The 19,931-nt window shown below is 40.8% G+C and overlaps 1 protein-coding gene across 5 annotated transcripts in view; it reads left to right on the forward strand.

Moving 5' to 3' along the window:
* Positions 1–19,931, forward strand: part of NUGGC (nuclear GTPase, germinal center associated) — a 56,180-nt gene that overhangs the window by 26,963 nt on the left and 9,286 nt on the right. For all 5 annotated transcript variants that reach the window (XM_049632384.1, XM_049632385.1, XM_049632383.1 and 2 more), the window contains 6 exons: positions 1,171–1,189; positions 1,478–1,567; positions 9,845–9,950; positions 11,171–11,304; positions 15,449–15,613; positions 19,349–19,506. In XM_049632384.1, the coding sequence (XP_049488341.1) occupies positions 1,171–1,189; positions 1,478–1,567; positions 9,845–9,950; positions 11,171–11,304; positions 15,449–15,613; positions 19,349–19,506 (672 nt within the window). The remainder of the gene's footprint in view (positions 1–1,170; positions 1,190–1,477; positions 1,568–9,844; positions 9,951–11,170; positions 11,305–15,448; positions 15,614–19,348; positions 19,507–19,931) is intronic.

A 19,931-nucleotide genomic window follows, 5' to 3' on the forward strand; every position in this document is an offset into this window, starting at 1 on the left:
CTGTTTCAGATTTTAAGATTTGCTCCCATTTGGAGCAAGTTCTCCAAGTTTCAGAACTTTGGCCAAAAGTAGCAGGATTCTTACAGAGTCATACTCAGACAAAATTTTAATGGAAGGTAAGCATTTTAGAGTTTAATAGATGTTAAAATGTCCTGATTTTCATGTAGACCTCTGTACCCCCATACCCAAGAGAGCTATAATTTATTTTCTATATGGCACACTTTGAAGGTGGAAAGGGGGTGTTATTAACTCTTACAGAGAAGCAGCTGGTATAAACTGGTCTGTCCTGGGTGCGCGGGGCATATGGTCACCAGATGTAATGTTGTTAATGCTTCTCTGCTCTAAAAAGAGGATCTCTACCTGTCACCTGTCATCTCCCCCACACCCACTGAAACTTGAATTCTCCAGGAATTCACTAAGCAGAGACAACTTCCTGGATGAAGAAATAGGCCAAGGCTTTTCCTCCAACTTCTCACTTTCATGGCCTAGGTTGGAACTTCAGCTTTGTTTGTTTTCCCCCCTGAAGATTCCCTTCACCCCACGGCCCCCCACCCCATAATAGTATCTCCAGTTCTCCCTTCCCACGCCAGTTCTGCAACTAAACATAATTCAGTCAAACTTATGAAACCTTTATTGAGCATGGTGGTAGGGGCTGCAGATTCAGAGAGGCATATTGCCTAGTCACTGAGATCACTGACTTAAAAGAGGGTTAAAGATTATAAGAGAAGGACACACTGGGGCACCTGGGTGGCTCATTCAGTTAAGTGTCCAACTCTTGATTTCAGCTCAGATCGTGATTTTGTGGTTTGTGAGATCGAGCTCGGTGCTGACAGTGCTGAGCCTGCTTGGGATTCTCTCTCTCTGCTCCTCTTTCTCTCTCTCTCTCTCAAAATAAATAAATAAACATTTAAAAAAAAAATAAGAGAGGGACAAAGTACTATGGGAGAGACTGGGCCAGTGGGCGAGGTCACGGAAAATTCTACCACCAGCAAAACATTGAGAAATAAAGACACTTTTTTCAAATGGACCCTGGAGGTGGATCAGAAGAGGGTACATGTGGACCAAAGAAAGTGTATGTAAAGGTATTAAGGTATATACTGCTCTCAGGGAAAGTTGAAAGACTGCCATGACACACAATAAGTTAAGTAATTGTTATAATTTTCATTTCAGGGAAAGAAAAGTGGGAAATGTAAGTATGGACTACTTTTATTTTTATTTTTTGAGCTCTGTTGGGATATAATTGATATAAAAAAATTGCACACGTTTAATGTAAACATCTTAGTGAGTTTGGACATATGCGTGAACTAGTTATTTTTAAATAATACTTTTCATGATTAATATTATAAAATTTGAACACATGCACACTTGTCTGGGCCAAACGAAGATACATTGCCAAAAGAGATGTGCGTCTTATCGCTGTATCGCTCTTGATAACCCTGGACTCTTTGCCATGCTTTCCTTTCTCTTCCCAATCTAGCAAGCTATTCAAAGTCAGCGAGAGGCCGTTTTAGAAAGAAATGAAGTGATAAAACTACAAAGGAATAGAATTCTCAAGGAAAAACTAAAGGTGAGTTAACAGATTTGCCTATGTATTTTTTTCTGTTTTCAACCACTCACATTTGTCTATTTGGTCTTGCATTGTAGCTATGCCAAAAGCTTTGGAGTAGACAGTTTGGACTTAACTTAGTTCTACTGATGAATAACTTTGTGACCTTAGGCAAATTACCATTCCTCTCTGAGCCTCCACTTTCTCATCTGTAAAATTGGGAAATGATAGTATCTACCTCCTGTGGTTGTTGGAAGGATTGAATGAGCATATGGTCTACTGAGAAATATGAGCAGGTAAAATCAGAGATCACCACACTGTTTGAGGGTGATCCGCTGTAGGAATGCATTGAATGCTGAGGGAAACACAGAAAGATGCAGGGATCACACTGGGAGTCCAGGGCAGGTGGGGTGGTGGGGTGGTGCTGCAGAGAGGTGCAGGGAAAACTCACACTCTTGAGCAGAATTTTAAAGAGCCAGTAGTCGTTAGTAAGATGAACAAGTGAGAGAAAGGGCCTTCTGCAAGAGGTTTGGGAGATAAAGTCTGAGCTGTGTTTGTCAAACTTGAGAAATTGTTCTGCGGGAATCTTGGTGTTGTGTTAAATTATTTTTGTTATTCTATCACAGAAATCGTTATAAACATAAAACTCCTTACTGTAATAGTCTCTTACTACTATAAAACTGAAACCAATTTTAAGATAAAATATTAATGAAACATAGAAGTGGTACATCAGGGTTAGTATAATGTGATAGATGTTTTTGGTTTTGCTGAAACTAAATCTTCAGTGCTGGGTAATAGTGAAAACATATGGCCTGCTGTCCAGTTCCATATTTAATTGCATTCCATATTTTGAATTCAATTACGTTGATGCAGAAAATCATCTGATGTACAGTGTGGAGCTGAAACTTTCAAAGCTTTTGTTTCTAATTCAGAATAGTCAGATTTCATACTCAAGCCAAAATCTTTGACCAAGCAATTCTTGAATACTGGTTTTAATGAGGCAATAACTGAGGAAAGCTGTTCCTATTCTCTTTAATTGTTCTTGTTGGCATTACAGAAATATGCATTTAATGAGTGCCTGGTCATATTGTTTCTGGAAACAAAAACACAAAATACTTCAATACACAATCCACAACTATATTTATTGCTAATAATGCTAATGATAAATTTATTGCTAACAAATGCTAATAAATGTTGGTGCATATGAGATGGGGTCTGGACAACAGTGAGCCAACTTGTGGGGTGACTGCAGTTCTGACTATTACGGTCAAGTCCTTTTGAGGTCTGCACACCCTCACCTCTGACGGCCAGGCCATCTGATGGCCTTAATTCTCCAACCACTTTACTTCAGTCTGACTTAATATGAAAGCTTAACTTGTACTGTATGCCTTCTCATGGAGCAAATTTAATGTTAGTCATAGAAAATATGAGACACAAGTTGATTGTAAGATAGTCATTTGTATAGATGTCCATGCTTATTTTTTATTATAAAAATAAAAATTAGGAAACAATAGTATAGGAAAAATGACGGACCCCCGGAGGCTACATTTATGGACCTCAATTTGGAAATGCTATGTATTTTAGAAAGATTGTTATTAAGTATAATGGATGGGGGAGGGGCGAGTGAAGGTTGGATCTGGGGAGACCAGTTGGAGGTTGTTCCTGTAATCAAAGCTGGAAGCACTAAGAGCCTGAACTAGGCAGTCACTGTAGGACTAGGGGAGAGGAGATGCATTCAAGAGATGTTAGGGAGCTCACATCTATATGTCTGGATGACTAATTGTATGTGGCAGGTGGAAGAGAGCTGGGTGTTTGCATTCTCATGTATGTCCTTTTACCTACAGTATATTACCTTTGCTTCAGAGGACCTGTAAAGAAAGCCATACTACTCCCATGTGTCTCCCTTTTGCTCTCATGCTGGCAACACACTCATAATACTTCTTCTTTTAAGTTGAAGTCGTTGATGCACAATATTATATTAGTTTCAGGTATACAGTGTAGTGATTTGACAATTCTATATAGTACAAAATGATCACCACAAAATAAGTCTAGTTACCATCTGTTAGCTGTTATTACAATATATAGTACTATTGACTGTATGCCCTATGCTGTACTTTAAAGCCCCATGACTTGTTTAGTTTGTAACTGCAATTTTGTACCTCTTAATCCCCTTCACCTATTTTTCCCATCCTTCCATCTACCCCCACTTTGGCAACCACCAGTTTGTTCTCTGTATTTGTGAGTCTGTTTCTATTTTGTTTTGTTTGTTCATTTGTTTTGTTTTTTACATTCCACAAATAAGTGAAATCATATGATAGTCATCTTCCTCTGTCTGACTTATTTCATTTAGTGTAATATCCAGTAGGTGCATCCACATTGTTGCAAATGGCAACATTTCATTCTTTTTTATGGCTGAGTAATATTCCACTGTACATATGTATAACCTATCGTTTTTATCCATTCATCCATCAAGAGACATTTAGGTTGTTTCCATATCTTGCCTACTATAAATAAAGTCGCAGTGAAATAGGGGTGCGTGTATCTTTTCAAATTAGTGCTTTCATTTTCTTCATACAAATACCCAGAAGTGGAATTTCTGGATCACATGGTATTTCATTTCTATTTTTAATTTTTTCAGATACCTCCATACTGTTTTCCAGAGTGGATGTACCAATTTACATTCCCACCAACAGTGCATGAGGGTTTCCTTTTCTCCACATCCTCCCTAACACTTGTTACTTCTTATATTTTTGATACTCACCATTCAGACTAGTAAAAGGTGATATCTTGTGGTTGTAATTAGAATTTCCATGGTGAGTAGTGATGTTGAGCGTTTTTCATGTGTCTGTTGACCACCTATATGTTTTCTTTGGAAGAATGTCTATCCAGTTCCTCTACCCATTTTTAAAATTAATTAATTAATTAATTAATTTTAAATTTTAGTTAGTTAACATACAGTGCAGTATTGGTTTCAGGAGTAGAATTCAGTGATTCATCACTTACATACAACACCCAGGGCTCATGCCAACAAGTGCCCTCCTTAATGCCCATCACCCATTTAGCCCATCCCCCCACCCCCAGCAACCCTCAGTTTGTTCTCTATCACTAAGTCTCTTGTGGTTTGTTTCCCTCTCTTCTCTCCCCCCTTCCCATATGTTTATGTTTTGTTTCTTAAATTCCACATATGAGTGAAATCATATGGCATTTGTCTTTTTCTGATTGACTTATTTCGCTTAGCATAATACATTCTAGCTCTATCCATGTCATTGCAAACAGCAAGATTTCATTTTTTGATGGCTGAGTAATGTTCTATCATATATAAATACCATATCTTCCTTATCCATTCATTAATTGATGGACATTTCCTCTACCCATTTTTAATTGGATTCTTTGTTTCATTTGGTGTGCCCTTTCATGAGCTCTCTATATATTCTGGATATTAACCCCTTATCAGACATATGATTTGCAAATATCTTCTTCCATTCAGTAGGTTGCCTTTTTGTTTTATTGACAGTTTCCTTCTCTGTGCAAAAGCTTTTCAGTTTAATGTAGTCCCAATCATTTATTTTTGCTTTTGTTGTCCTTGCCAGAAGAGATAGATCCAAAAAAATATTGCTAAGACCAATGTCCAAAAGTTTACTGCCTATGTGTTCTTTTAGGAGTTTTATGGCTTTAGATCTTATATTTAGGTCTTTAATCCATTTTGAGCTTATTTTTGTAGACGGTATAAGGAAGTAGTTTAGTTTCATTCTTTTGCATGTAGCTGTCCAGCTTTCCCAATACCATTTATTGAAGAGACTGTGTTTTCCCCATTGTATATTCTTGGCTCTTTTGTTGCAGATTAATTGACCATACAAGCATAGGTTTATTTCTGGCTCTCTATTCTCTTCCATTGATCTGTGTGTCTGTTTTTGTGCCAGTATCATACTGTTTTGATGACTGTAGTTTTGTAGTATAGTTTGAAGTCTGGATGCATGATACCTTCAGCTTTGTTCTTCTTTCTCCAGCTGCTTTTGCTATTTGGGGCCTTTTGTGCTTCCATTCAAATTTTAGTACTTTTTGTTCTAGTTCTGTGAAAAATGTTGTTGGTATTTTGATAGGGATTACATTGAATCTGTAGATTGCCTTGGGCAGTGTGGACATTTTAATGATATTGATTTTTTCAATCCATGCTAACACACTTAACAATACTTCTGATACCCGTAAGGTGCCTGGGTGGCTCAGTCAGTTAGGCGTCCAACTTCGGCCCAAGTAATGATCTCGCTGTCCTTGAGTTCGAGCCCTGCAACAGGCTCTGTGCTGACAGCTCAGAGCCTGGAACCTGCTTCGGATTCTGTGTCTCCCTTTCTCTCTGCCCCTTTTCCACTCATGCTCTGTCTTTTTCTCTCAAAAATAAATAAACATTGAAAAAAAAAAAAACACAACAATTCTTCTGACACCCATGTTGGGATTTTCTCCCACATCGAGCAATTCTCTGTGACACCAGCAGGGTATCTTGCAATTTAACTCAATCTGACAATATCTTCCAGGACATAGCATCAGATCCAACAGGTTAAGGGCTTAGTCCCATAAGACTGCCCCCTACTTCAAATGCCAGATGCAAACAGTAGGTCCTCAGTTTACTCACAACTTCTGTCTGACTTGGCTGCAAATTGAAGGTCCCCATGACCTTCTCCCCCTTGGATTTGATTATTTGCTAGAACAGCTCACAGAATGCAATGAGAGAATTACTTACATTTACCAGTTTTTTGTATAATAAAGGATATGATAAAAGATACAGATGAAGAGATATATAGGGAAAGTTCTGAGAGGTTCCCAAATGCAAGAACCTCTGTCCCTGAAGAGTTGGAGCATATCACCCTCCTGGTATGTGGATGCATTCACCAACCTAGAAGCTCTCTGAACACCATATTGTTGGGGTTTTATGGAGGCTTTCTCACATAGGGCATCATCAATTACTCTATTTCTATCCCCTCTACCCTCTCTGAAAAATGGAGGGTGGGGCTGAAAATTCCAAACTTCTAATAGCTTGATCTTTCTGTGACCAGCCCCCACTCAGGAGCTCACCCAGAGTTGCCTCATTGGAAAAAAAAAAAAAAAATCCTCCCATCACTTAGAAAATTCCAAGGGATTTAGGAACTCTGTGTCAGGTACTAGAGTCAAAGACCAAATATAAGATCTAGAGATGCTTCAGAGCACTGGGTGACTCAGTTGGTTAAGCGTCCGACTCTTGGTTTCAGCTCAGTTCATGATCTCATGGTTCGTGGGTTTGAGCCCCATGTCAGGCCTATGCTGACAGTGCAGAGCCTGCTTGGGATTCTCTCTCTCCCTCTCTCTCTCTGCCCCTCCCCTGCTTGTTCTCTCTTTCTCTCAAAATAAACAAATAAACATAAAAGAAGAATAAGAGATGCTTCTAGTGCTCTTATCACTTAGGAAATGACGATGATTTTTGGAACTCTATGCTGAAAACTGGGGTCAAAGACTAAACATTAGAACAAAGGATTCTCCTATCACTCCTAATTATAAGGAATTTAGGAGTCCTGGGTCAGGAACCAGTGGCAGAGACCAACACATATATATTTCTTATTAATATTACTTATTTTTCTTAGTTTGAAGGTTATAATGGGCTCATGGCTTTTCATAGAATTATTGTGTTCTTTTTGATTTTCAAGTTCATATCTCGGCCAACGGGAGCCCATAATTTAAGCTGGATCTTTTTAGCCTTACCCAGACACTTTTAAAAACATTTTTGCTCTTTGGCAACAACAAAATACTCAGGCCCCTTTTATTTTTCCCTGCCCTAAGACATGGACCTACTACTCTCAAAGACACTTGGGTTTCATTTAGTAAAGAATAATATTAAAAATAAGACTTGGGGTGGTAGGGGTTCATATTAAATGATTTAATACAAGTAGAAGAAGTGGACAGGGTGATATCACTGCAAAATTATTTTAATGACGGAGCTAGAAAAGAAAGATGTTTTGAAAATTGAGTCATGATTCGTATTACTGATCTCCAGCTTTGCTATCTCTTTTTGATGCCGCTTCTATCTAGTATCCCTTCTATTTTTTAAAAACTTTTTTAAAATTTTTTCATTTATTTGAGTGAGAGAGAGAGAGAGAGAGAGAGAGAGAGGGAATGAGTGGGGGAAGGTAAGAGAGAGAGGGGGACAGAAGATCTGAAGCGGGCTCTGTGCTGACAGCAGAGAGCCCGATGCGGGGTTAGAACTCAGGAATCATGAGATCATGACCTGAGCCAGAGTTGCTTAACTGATTGAACCACCCAGGTGCCCCTAGTATCCCTTCTATTTTGAGCTACAGGTTTCTTCTCTCTCATATACAAAATATTCTTACAAACTGTGGTAATAAACAATGTGTGTGAATTACAACAGTGACTAATCTTTCCATAGGACAATTTGGTGAGTGTCCACTTACCTCTTGCTGTATCCAGCAAGGTCGTATCCACCTACCTTCCAGCTGTAATGACATCTCTTTTATAATAAAATGGAACCTGCATACTGTAGTCACTTCACCGGCACCATAAAAATATTTCTCTGCACTATAATAACAAGCACAAGGGTTAACTAATCTTCAATGATTTTTAGAAGAGATATACAAAATTTAGAGCAAGGTTTTAAGTAATGTAAATACCTAGACACAGCTAGGCATACTTCTTGCTTTCACCTGTTTTAAACCCTACTTAAATTTAATTCCGTATCAATTTTATCTTCCAGTGGAAGATAGTTTCAACATTCCTAAACTGTTTTCCCAAAGTCAAAACGCTATCAGAAAGGAAAAAAGTTAATTGTGGCAAATCTTCTGTATAATTTCAGCCCTGTCTGCAGTGTGTGAGGCTTCTGGAAGCCTATCCAGGTATATCTATTCCAGCCTTGACTACACGGGCTTACCACTTGCCAGACATGTGGTCTCTGGACTCACTCAGCTCTTCTGTGTCTTTGCATCAGGAAGAGACTGATGACTCTCTATGGTGTTCTACTGCCCCCAAACCTATGCACACACATGCACACTTTGTGATTTTTCTCTTTTCTTTTAAGTGAGAAAAATGAAGATTATGGAACAATATTTATGTATACTTCTAGTATTACTTCTCTGTGGTGATGATTTTTCTAATAAAAAAAACCCATTTACTCACATTCTTAATTCCTTGCCATTTAAAACCATCATTTACTTAAACACTACTCTGCTTTTAAATGTATCTGATTACTCACTAACCACCCAGCTAAGAAATTGTACTTTTTTACACAACATTTGCCCAGTGTTGTGGTGTTTAGGTAAATATATAACAACCAGATCTCTGTTTAAAAATAAAAGAAGAAGGGGTGCCTGGGTGGCTCAGTCTGTTGAGCATCCGACTTTGACTTGGGTCACGATCTCTCTTGCAGCTCGTGAGTTCGAGCCCCGCGTTGGGCTCTGTGCTGACAGCTCGGAGCCTGGAGCCTGCTGTGGATTCTGTGTCTCCCTCTCTCTCTCTGCCCTTCCTCATTTGCACTCTGTCTCAAAAATAAGTAAACATTAAAAATTTTTAAACAAACAAATAAATAAAAGAAGCAAACCCCAAAAGTCCTGATTTCTAGCACTTGCTGATTCCCACCATTGCCAATTTCAAGCCACCAGGGTGATGTCACTAAAGGTGGAATTGGGGAGAGCCGTGTGCCGTGGCTCTCATGTGCTGGTGCAGCACATCACTGCCTTTGCTGGAGTTGTGCTTTTTTTCTTACCATAAAGCCTGCAGTACTTTTCCCCTCTGTGAACACTTTGGTACACTTTAAACCATTTTCTCTATACATTTCCTTCTAGAATTGGTATTTTTATTTATTTTAAAAATCTTATTTATGTTGGGTGTGGGTTGAGAGAGAGAGAGAGAGAGAGACAGAGACAGAGAGAAGGAGAGAGGGAGAGAGAGAATCCCAAACAGGCTCCATACTATTGGTGCAGAGTGTGACATGGGGCTCGAACTCCCGAACCGTGAGATCATGACCTGAGCCGAAATCAAGAGTCGGACACTTAACCTACTGAGCTGCTCAGGCACCCCTAAAACTTCTATTTTTACCTCCTGAGAGAATAGTTTCCATGTAGCAGTTTTCTTACAACTTCCAACCTTATGAGGCCTGGACAGATAGGAAGACCTGACGTACAAGGTGTTGTGTGTTCTTTAAGGGGCTGTTGCAGCACCGAAAGTTAGTGAGCTGAAATTTGCGGAAGGCTCTTGTAAGGCCTGTGCATTATTTCCTTTACCATGTTTGAGTATTCTGTTCTCCGTGTGCCGCTCTCACTTCAGAGAAAACTGCCCGCCGACTCCAAGGTTCTGGAAGCCTCCGATCTCGTGTACACAGTCAGCGCCCAGGAGTACTGGCAACAGGCTCTTCTCACCGAGGAGGAAACTGGTAATTGATACATTTTTTATCTCAGTCTCTAAAATTCTCAAGAATGAGCTCTGAATTTCCCTCTCTAGAACTTTCTGCGCCACATTTCCAGCTTGCCACAGTTTCTGTACCTATTAGCAAATGTATTTGTTTTTCTCTCTGCATTGTGGTGCCTGAGACAATTCCTCTTTCATCCAAAGTCTACCAAGAGTTGGTAGAGGTCAGTGATTGGGTTGTCCTTTCTCAGTGTTTGGCTTGAGATTCCTCACTCACCCAGCTACAGGTATTAGTATTTACTGAGCTTCTGTTGTATGCTCTGTCTCTGAGGAGGAAGAAGCAGAAGACATGACCCCTTTCTTGTCAGAATTTAAAATCTACATGAGCAAATGCTAAGCCATGTGTAAAACATCAAGGTAAAAATAAAGCTTGGTTAAATGGTGCTGTGAGTACAAATCCAAAGAACCTAAAAGTCTGTGTGACTGGAGCACTCAGTGAAAAGTGGGCAAGCAGGCAGGACCCGAGCTTGACGAGACCTGCTTCGAGTTAGCAGGCATCCTGCTTTGGGTGAGACCTGCTTCTCTCTCTCTCTCTGTCCCTGGTGGGATTCCCTCTGTCTGTCTGCCCCTCACTCATTTTCACCCTGTCTCTCTCTCAAAAAAAAAAAAAAAAAAAAAAAAAAAAAAAAAAAAAAAAAAAAAAAAGAATTTCCACTTATGGGAATAATGGGGGAAAAGGTAGGAAGAGTCTGTTACCTTCTGATGAACACAGCATTAGGACTAACATGAGTTTCTAAACCAGAATCCCACTCAGCAGAGGTTCTCATCCTTTCTACAGCAGGCATGAGCGATTTTCATGTTAAGGGTTATTTGATATAGATGGAGAAGTCTAGGGGGACTGAAGAGCTGAGTATCTTGAATTGTGGGCACCTTTGATTCAACTATTCTGGTAAGTAGCAGGCCAAAGGGAAGTGCCAATGTTTTTAAGCAGCCTGCACTTTTCTACTTACTTTGACTTGTACTGCTACATAAAATTAGGAGTTAGGAGGCTAACTTCCTTATTGTTGATCCTAGACATGGAGAAAATACCCTCAGAAAAGCTGGTGTAGTGAGTGGGCAGTCAGCCCATGTAGGACCTCAACTGTGGTTAATTCAGACTGCCATTCTGATCTGTTAATTTTTGTGGATTCTATTTGCTATGAACTCTGGCCTTTTAAAATGGTTTGTGCTGCCTGTGAATTCCAGAAATCCCCAAGTTAAGAGGCTATATCAGGAAAAGGCTCTTGGACAAGAAGAGGAGGATGGTGACCAAGTATGTTACTGAAGCCTTTGGTCTGTTGCTCCTCACGGACAGTTTCAACTGCATGGAAAACCTGCCGGTATGAGAGATACCTGTGCGTGTATATTCTGCCTCCCAACCTGAGCAGAACATTCCCTTTTGCAAAGCTAGAGAAATAACTTACGATAATTTTTCTTTTCATATCAAAGGAAGATACTAAGCCCAGAAATTCAAAGGGGACAAAAAGATAATTAGGGGGTTAAAATTGTGACATTTGAGTAAAAAAAGAAACAAATAATATTTTACATGGGTTGAGAGGAAAATGTAAAATCAATCAGCAGCTGCTTTTACCTCTCCTGAGACTTGAAGAAGATGGAATGTGTTTAAGTGATAACAGAAGTGATTTGTTTCAATCTAGTAGAATATTGGCAATTCTTGGTTATCCTACCAAGGAATGGCTCCAGTCCAAAAACTTTTTCATCTGTCTATGGATTTCCCTTATGCCTTGGTGCCATCAGAATCTCAAACTCAGAGCAGCCTAGCAAAATAATGTGAGGAAGGGATCTAGGAGGGACATTCAGCGAAGAGTTTATGTATTTATCTTCATGATCTAGAATGCAGACCTTCTGAATGGGCAGTTCAAAATTACTTTTCTCATAGTAATGGACAAATTTATCTCTTTGGTGGGTGGCTCTTTTTTTTTTTTTACCCTAAAATAAGATGGATAGGCTGCTAGGTTAGAGGTTGGGGAGAGTTTGGGAGAAAGATCTGTTGCTGCAATCAGTCACCAAGTGCACTGCTTCTTTGTGAGGGACTGAATATACAAGTAGGAAGTCATATGTTAAACCAGAACTCTGGGGGCACCTGGGTGGCTTAGTTTTTTAAGTGTCTGACTCTCGGTTTTGGCTCCGGTCATGAGCTCACAGTTCATGGGTTCTGACCCTGTATTGGGCTCTACACTCGCAGTGCAGAACCTGCTTGGGATTCTTTCTTTCTCTCTCTCTCTCTCTACCCCTCCCCTGCTCTCACTCTATCAAGATAAATAAATAAACTTAAAAAAAAAACAAAAAAATCAGAACTCTGACTCACAGCCTGTAGCAACCTGCCTAGGAAACCAGCCCCTTATCTACAATAATGAGCTTAGGAAGGCAGCCTGCTATAAGTTAGACTCATAGGGAGTCAGACTGCTATCTGACTCCAAGAAGCTAAGCAATAATGTCTATAACAATTAGCCCCAAATGGGCTGATGGGTTAATAATCGACAACTTTCCTAATCTACATCCCTGCTTCCAGCCAGAGAAGCCAAATATGTACCCTACCGAATCATATAGGATCCTTGCTTCTAGTTAGCCCACCCACAGCTTCCCTGTGCCAGCGGCCTCAGATGGGAGCATACCTGAAGACTTCCCACTCCTCTGCTTGCCTTTGAGTCTCTGCCAAACCCAAGTGATGGTGGCTGACTCTCTTGCTACAGCAAGTTCTGAATAAATAGTCTTTGCAGGTTCTCATTTGGTTGGTGTTTATTTCCACACTTGCTTTCAGCCATCAGATTTGCACAACCAAACTGTCCAATTTCTTGTCATGCAGAAGGAGGTAGGGCCAGAGAAAGTGAACCAGTAGGGCTCTATGAGAGTTCAGGGGCTGGTCCTGAGAATGTGGGTAGGTATACCCAGTTTGGCCCCATGGAGTGGCCAGGAGGAGCAGATAATGGGGACCTGACCTCAATGTGAAGAGTAAGCAATGCCAACTGTAGACGGCATCTGCAGTTTTGGTCAAATATCTACGTTAAAAAAATTCTATATAAAAGTGATATATAGAGAGAGGTTCCCTGTCTTTTTCATCATGTTTCTTATGCCTCATTTTGGCTTAGTTCTGTGACAAAAAACAAAAACAACAACAACAAAAAAAACCCCAAAAACTAAAAAAAATAAAACAAAGCATAAAACAACCTCCTGGAATCTGAGATTCTCTAATTTGACTTTGTCCTCTGAAATACCAGGGAAGCATTTGACCTTCTAACTTCCCGAAAAAGTTCTTCGGGGTGAAAATCGCCTCTCTGCCCAGCAAAAGATTGCTTTTGGAAGTGCTGATGGAAAACAAATCAGATGTGGTGCCGTGTGTGGTGGTTTGTTTTACAAACACAAGGACGAGGCATTTTGCAATCAAACTCAGAAGTGCCCCCCCCCCCCCCATGCTCTCCTCTGCTGAGGCAGAGGGGCAGCCCGTGTGGGGATGAAATACCATCCTTGCAGCCAGACTGTAGGCGACAGCAAACACAGGGCAGGGAGCCGGTTGGCGCTTCTCGGGTAGCCCTTCAGATAGCCTTTTGCCAGCATTTTCCCTCAAAATTCTTTGGCCTCAGATATTGGTCTCAAGTCTTTGTTCATTGATGGAAAGTTGGAAGGCAAGAGTTTTGTCAGTTTCCTTTGCATTCTGAAAAAAAAAAATCAAACCTAAGAATGTGGTGGTATATCAGTTTTAAGATTATGATTCAAACCAAAAAATAGAGAGTTTGCATAGTTAGTGATTTTAAATGAACAGGGATCTAGTCATTATTTTTATGAATCAGTAGGAAGTTCATTATGACATCTCAGTGTTGAATGAGCCCTGTTTATTCATAGTAAATACCAGCTTTTCCTCTTCTAATTGTTCCTTTATTCCCAGACCTGCTCTTTCTTATCATTCTTTTGTTTATTCAACAAGGATTTGTTGAGGGTGAGCCTTTGTGAGAATCTTGCCCATAGAGTTTCCATTGGTGACTCCTTTCTTATTTCCTTTTGATCACCAGTGACACCAAAAACTCAAAAGAATCCAGAAGGCCTTCTGAAAGAAAAGTATGGCTTATAGAATTCTTACTGGTGAAAAACTATGGGAATCCCCAGGGTTCGCTGAAAGCTGAATAGTCTCCATAAACTTTGAAACTCGTCTGCTCTAAGACTTACAGAGTGTGGGAGTTTGAGGAACACCTGTTGTCCGGAACATTCAACCTCATTCACTTCAATACAATCAAGATCCAGAAAAGCTCAGTCATTTGTATAAGGTCACACATCAATTTGAGAGCTATTTCTGTCATCACATTTGGAATAGAATTTAAAAGCCCACGTTGTCTAACAGTCTCTCTGGGGCGTTCATTCACTCCAAATTGTTTGTCAGCCACAAATCCTGTGCCATGCCTCAGAATAAACAAACATGAATAACACTGTCCGTGGATTCTTCAGTGAGTTCCAAGTCTAGGGAAGAAGATATGGGATGGGACTGACATAGCACAGCAGGAGGAAGGCTGGAACACAGGGATGTACAAAAAGCAATGGAAGCATAGGAAAGAGAGCGCCAGTTCCACCACATGGGTGCTTTGGAGCTTTGGAAGGATGGGAAGCTTGTGCAAAGGCATGGGGTCACAAAAGGGATGACACATTTGGGAAATGGTAGTGCATTCAGGAGCAGATACCCAGGGATAGGATGACATCTTGGGCAAACAGAGAGCTGGTGGTGCTGGAGAAGTTGGTTGAGAACTGGCTATAAAGAGCCTTAAGTGCTGAGCTAAGTAGTATGGCTTCCGTCTGCTGCAGGCACTGTGGGGTCCCCCAAGATTCTCACACAGGGAACAACACGACACAATTCCCAATTTGGAACCTAGGGGTCAAGGCTACCTCTCCCTTGTATCATTTCAGTAGATCTTTTCCTCCTTGATTAGACTGTATTCTCCTTTGAAGAAAAGGCCTTGTCTTTATTGTTGTGTCCTGTAGCTTTGTTATTCAAAGTATGGCCCAGGGCCCAGAAGAGCAGCATCACCTGGGGGCTTGATGGAAATGTAGAATCTCAGGTTTTGGGATTTGACCAAATTCTCCCTGTGATTTGCACACATGTTAAAGTTTGAGAAACACTATCCTCAAAAACTGTTTTGTGCCCAGTCAAAATCCACTAAATGTTAGTAGAATCAGATGTCAATGAAAAATATGTTTTAACAGCAATTGGATTTTTATTCTACTAGTTATTCCCTCGAAAAGCTAATGGTTTACACGCCCAAAGTAAGTTGTAGGAGGCATATATTTATTGTGTTCTCCAATCCACAAAACTTAAGGAGATTTGTGCACTGTGAGATGCTTTACTGGGACAATAGAAATCATCTGAGGGTGATTAGCTCAGGCTAAATCTTGTGTTGGCAGATGAGCATAAAGGAAGCAAAGTTTGAGAGAAAGTGTCCTTAGGAGGTGGCCTTATGCTTCTCTGACCCTTGTCCCTAGAACGAATTCTTGCACATGAGTGGCCTGCGGAGATTTGTGGAAGAGAAGATACAGCTTCTGGAGAAGGTCATTGACCAGTGCTTTGCCCACATCAAACAGCCTCTGCAAGAGGGAGTCAGAAATGCCAGGGCTTCCTACCGACGGATCCTCGGGACATGCCTGGTGGTGAGTGACCCTTTCCAGGGAGGACCTGTAATTTTTGGTGACATCTGCCTTACCTCCAAGCTCGTTTTGCACTATTCCATGGCCTTTGAAGGAACTAAAAAGCTAAAAGAGAGTAGGAGAGGGTGAAAATTGCATACAAGAAAGCATGTAGTGAGAACTGCCCAATTGTACGTGGTGAGGAAAGAGTGCATGGTTCAGTGGAGTTGAGCTGGAATTTCGGATCTGAGGTCTTTCTACCCATCATCCACTGTGTAGCCCTGGGTGAGGCCTGAAACCCATTTAAGCTTGTAGGTTTTTTCTTCTGCAAAATGAAGTGCTAAATACTTGCCCTACCTATCTTAACGGGGTTGATATAAATGTCAATTCGATTACACAGTAAGGAAACATCTTGAACCCTCTCACTAGGCATGCAAATTGTTTTATCTTTTAATTACTTATATGGGCTTTCTGAGGGATAAAAATGTAAGTGCCAGGCTTTATTTATCTAAGGCTAAGGGGTGGGGAAAAAAGGCGTATCGTATTAGTTGGCTAGGGCTGCATAACATAAAATATCATAGACTGGGTGGTTTAAATGGCAGGCGTTTATTCTGACAGTTGTGAAGGTTAGAAGCTCAAGATCAAAGCAGTGCAAGGTTGGTTTCTCCTGGGGCCTCTGTTTTTGGCTTGCAAAAGGCCACCTTCTAGCTGTGTTCTCCCGTGGTCTTTTCTCTATGTGTGCCTCCCTGGCATCTCTCTCTCTTCCTATAAGGACAGCTGTCCAGTAAGATCAGGACCCACCCGTTAAGTCTTCATTTAACCCTAATTACCTCCCTAAAGGCCCTATCTCCAAATATAGTCACATCAGGGTCAGGGCTTGAACATGTTGATTCAGAGGGATATAGTTCACTCCATAACACCTGTTAAGAGTAAAAAGTGATGAACAACACCACTCATGTGACAAAGATGATACAGAAGTATCTAGAGCTGGGAGTAGCACCTAGATTGTATGTTGTTGCCATTGTTTTAATATGAGTTGGAAAGCTAGAACGTTAGCAGAGAAAAGGTGGTGTGCAATGGGGCTCTACATTTCCGCGGGCTTTTTTATATACACAGATGATACCACCTTTCTAGCATATGATCTCATCTGGGTGTTCTTACCTGCATGGCTTTCGTAAGAGTTTGTTTTGGAATCTAGATCAGTAGGTATGTGCCGTGACTGGGATGAGAGGGAAGGAGATGCCTCTGGTATTAGACAGAGAGAAAACGCTAGAAAACTGAAAGCTAAAACAGTAAAGAAGTGGGAATGATCGTGGGGTCATCAGAGAGGACTCTCAGATTTCTGACATAGGAGAAGGGGAGGTGGCATGCCTTCCGTGTGGAAGCGGGCAGCTGAGTGTCCGTGAATGTAGTATGTGCATGAGCATTTGCTCATGCCTTCAGCAAACGTGGAAGAAATGCTGACTCTGGTGCCCAGATACTGGGCATCACTGATTCAGTCCTCACAACAATTCCAGGTGGTAAACACTCTTATTAGTTTCATTTTATGGCCTTACAGAGGCTGAACAACTCGTCCGTGGCCACATAAGGGATCCACATCTACTGCAGGCCTATTTTCAGAGCCTGGATGCCCAACCCCTACACTTGCCTGTTGCATCTCTGCAAACGATTACAGCTACTTGTGATTGCCAACCAGTTACGTGATTCAACATTTGTAAATCCCCACAAAAGTAGTGAAGTCTGTCTAATAGCCAGCATCACCTTGCCAACTCTGGAGTGAGCCTCCTTAGGAGTGGGTCCTCTGGCCCCATTCTGGTGACTGTAACCCCAGCCAGTGCCTGACAGAGCCTCATGGAGAAGACCTGAGCCAGCACTGGCCCGGGCCCGCTGTTGGGAAAGGTCAGCCTGTGCATGTGGTCTTTCAATCCCCACTTGGCCACATAAGAATGGGCCTTGGGCCTGGACCACTTCCTTACCAAGAGATAAAGAGCCCTCACAGCCTGTCCTGGGCTTATCGCCTTGTGTAGAAATATTCTTTCCTGTTTTATGCTCAGTGTGTACTTCTTTGTTCTGCTTAGTATAGGCGGCCAAGGCCCTTGGGCTAGCTCCCAGTTTTCTGTATTTCAGATCCTGTGGGGGAGGGCTTGGGTCCTTCTACACTGTGGGATCCCATATTGTGGGATCACCTGCATTGGCTGTGGAGGGGGTCTGCTGGCCACAGGGACCCATGTGTTGCAAATGGCTGGATCTTGTGCACACTTTTTCTCCTCTTGCTGTAAGTAAATGCTGTACTGCCTGAGCCTAGTGTGAATATTGTCTGTTCTCAGTAACCTTGAATCATGTACTTGTCTCTTTTCTGGGTGGTGTTTATCTGCCTTTTAACGTTGGCCACACAGCCTGGCCATCTATTGAACAGTGAAACAGCAACTGAGCTATATCTGAATTCCTGACCCACAGAGCTGGTGAGAGATAATAAATAATGCTTATTTATTTCATCAGGCCTGGGGTAAGTAAGTGACTCTGGGGAGAACTGTTTCTATATGATGGTAAAAGATCCCAGATCACCAAAAGTGAGTAAGTAGGTTCTGAGAAAGCAAAGGTACAAAGCGGAGACCATTCCTTTGAGACAATTTGCTCATAGAAGGAACATCTTCAGACCTTCGCTAGGATGTCATCCCGTGAACTGTCCCCTGTCTCACCAGTTCTTAAATGGTGTTTTTCTCTGTAACTACAGACATGTCTGAGGTGTCTTGGATAGGACACTTTCCTCTGTGATCAGAAATTTGGGCAAACATTGTATGTTACCATCATATTATTATGTAACATAGTAAACTAACCTAAATATCTAACCAGAAGAGAATGGTAAAATAAATTGGGATACATCCACATGATATTATGTGGTTATTGAAACAATTTTTGCAAGCATTTACAATGACTTGAGGAAATGTTCATGTTATACTATTAAGTGAAAAGAGAATATTAAAATGAATATATATATATATATATATATATATATATATAGTATGATGCCAATTGTATTATGCTACATGACCATGCACTTGAAACAGATTTCCTTAAAGCATATATCATTGATTGATCACAAGGACCTCCACTAAAATTTTGGTCAGTGCAAATATATTTTTATTCCCCTTACTAAGAATCACCATCTGGCTAAGATTTATCAATGTCTCGTGTGGCTCTAGTTTCATTGTATTTTTTTGCCTCTGATTTTTGAATTTATTTCTCTGGGAAAAAAATGCTATGAAGATGTACAAATCAAATTACATTTTATTAGGCATTCAACAAAAAGTATTTAAAAACTTGGACTATGCTTGGAAGGTCTGAAACATATACTCCCAGTAGGGTCATAGCACATTTTCATTTAATAATTGTTCATTTAAGCACTACTTATGCTGTTGCCAGATGGTAAGAACATCAAGGCAGATAAGACACTGTTTGTGTCCACAACGAGCAGCTGTTCTGGTAGAGAAGCGCAATGAGTAAACAGATAAATAGAAACTGTATGAGGAGACTTGTGATCAAGGAAGCACAAGATGCTCGGAAGCCAGGGCAGCCGCCAACTCAGGCATGACTGTTGTGCCCTCTGTCTGGCTCAAGAGTATGCCGAAATATGAAGCTGTCCCTTCTCTTCCCTGTGATTCTTGGTCATAGCCTATGGCCAAAGGCAATACAATTCTGATCCTGTGACATTGTAGTTAATGTTTACTAACTCTATTAACTTATTGTTTAATTACCTAGAGGAGTAGAGGAAACCAGGGCTTTCATCAGACTCTGAAAGCTGTTTGCCTGAAAAATGGCATCTATGCCTCCAGGACTCTTGCAAGAATAGATCTGAACGAAGCCATCACTCAGCCCATCTATGACCAGATTGATCCCGTTTTTGGAGGCATTTTTAGGTAAAAGATCCTTTCTCTTGCCCCTTCGTGAACAAACATCTGAAGAGCATTGGGCTGGAGTCTCTGCTTTATAAGAATTTGTACTTTGGATCTGGAAGCGTGAAGAGTAGCTTGCAACTTGAGGAGGAAAGCTTAGTCTCTGGAAAAACACAAAAGCCTTCTTGGTTTGGTTAGTTAATTTCTCGTGGCGACCTGGAGTACAGATGGAGATGTTACTTTTAGACTAATATTATGATTCCCATTATTTTTCAAATATCTCATACATGCAGCAAGGGATACATTTTCTTATGGATCTGAGCCCAGGACAGGTTATTTTGGTTGGAGAGTGTGGAGTTAAGCAAACACATGGCCTTTGTAAATTTCCCCAAATGCAAAACTGCAAAGTGGCTGACTGATGACTCTGTTTGTTTTTGACATACTGCATG

Source organism: Panthera uncia, chromosome B1, assembly GCF_023721935.1.
Source record: "Panthera uncia isolate 11264 chromosome B1, Puncia_PCG_1.0, whole genome shotgun sequence".
NCBI lineage: Eukaryota > Metazoa > Chordata > Mammalia > Carnivora > Felidae > Panthera > Panthera uncia.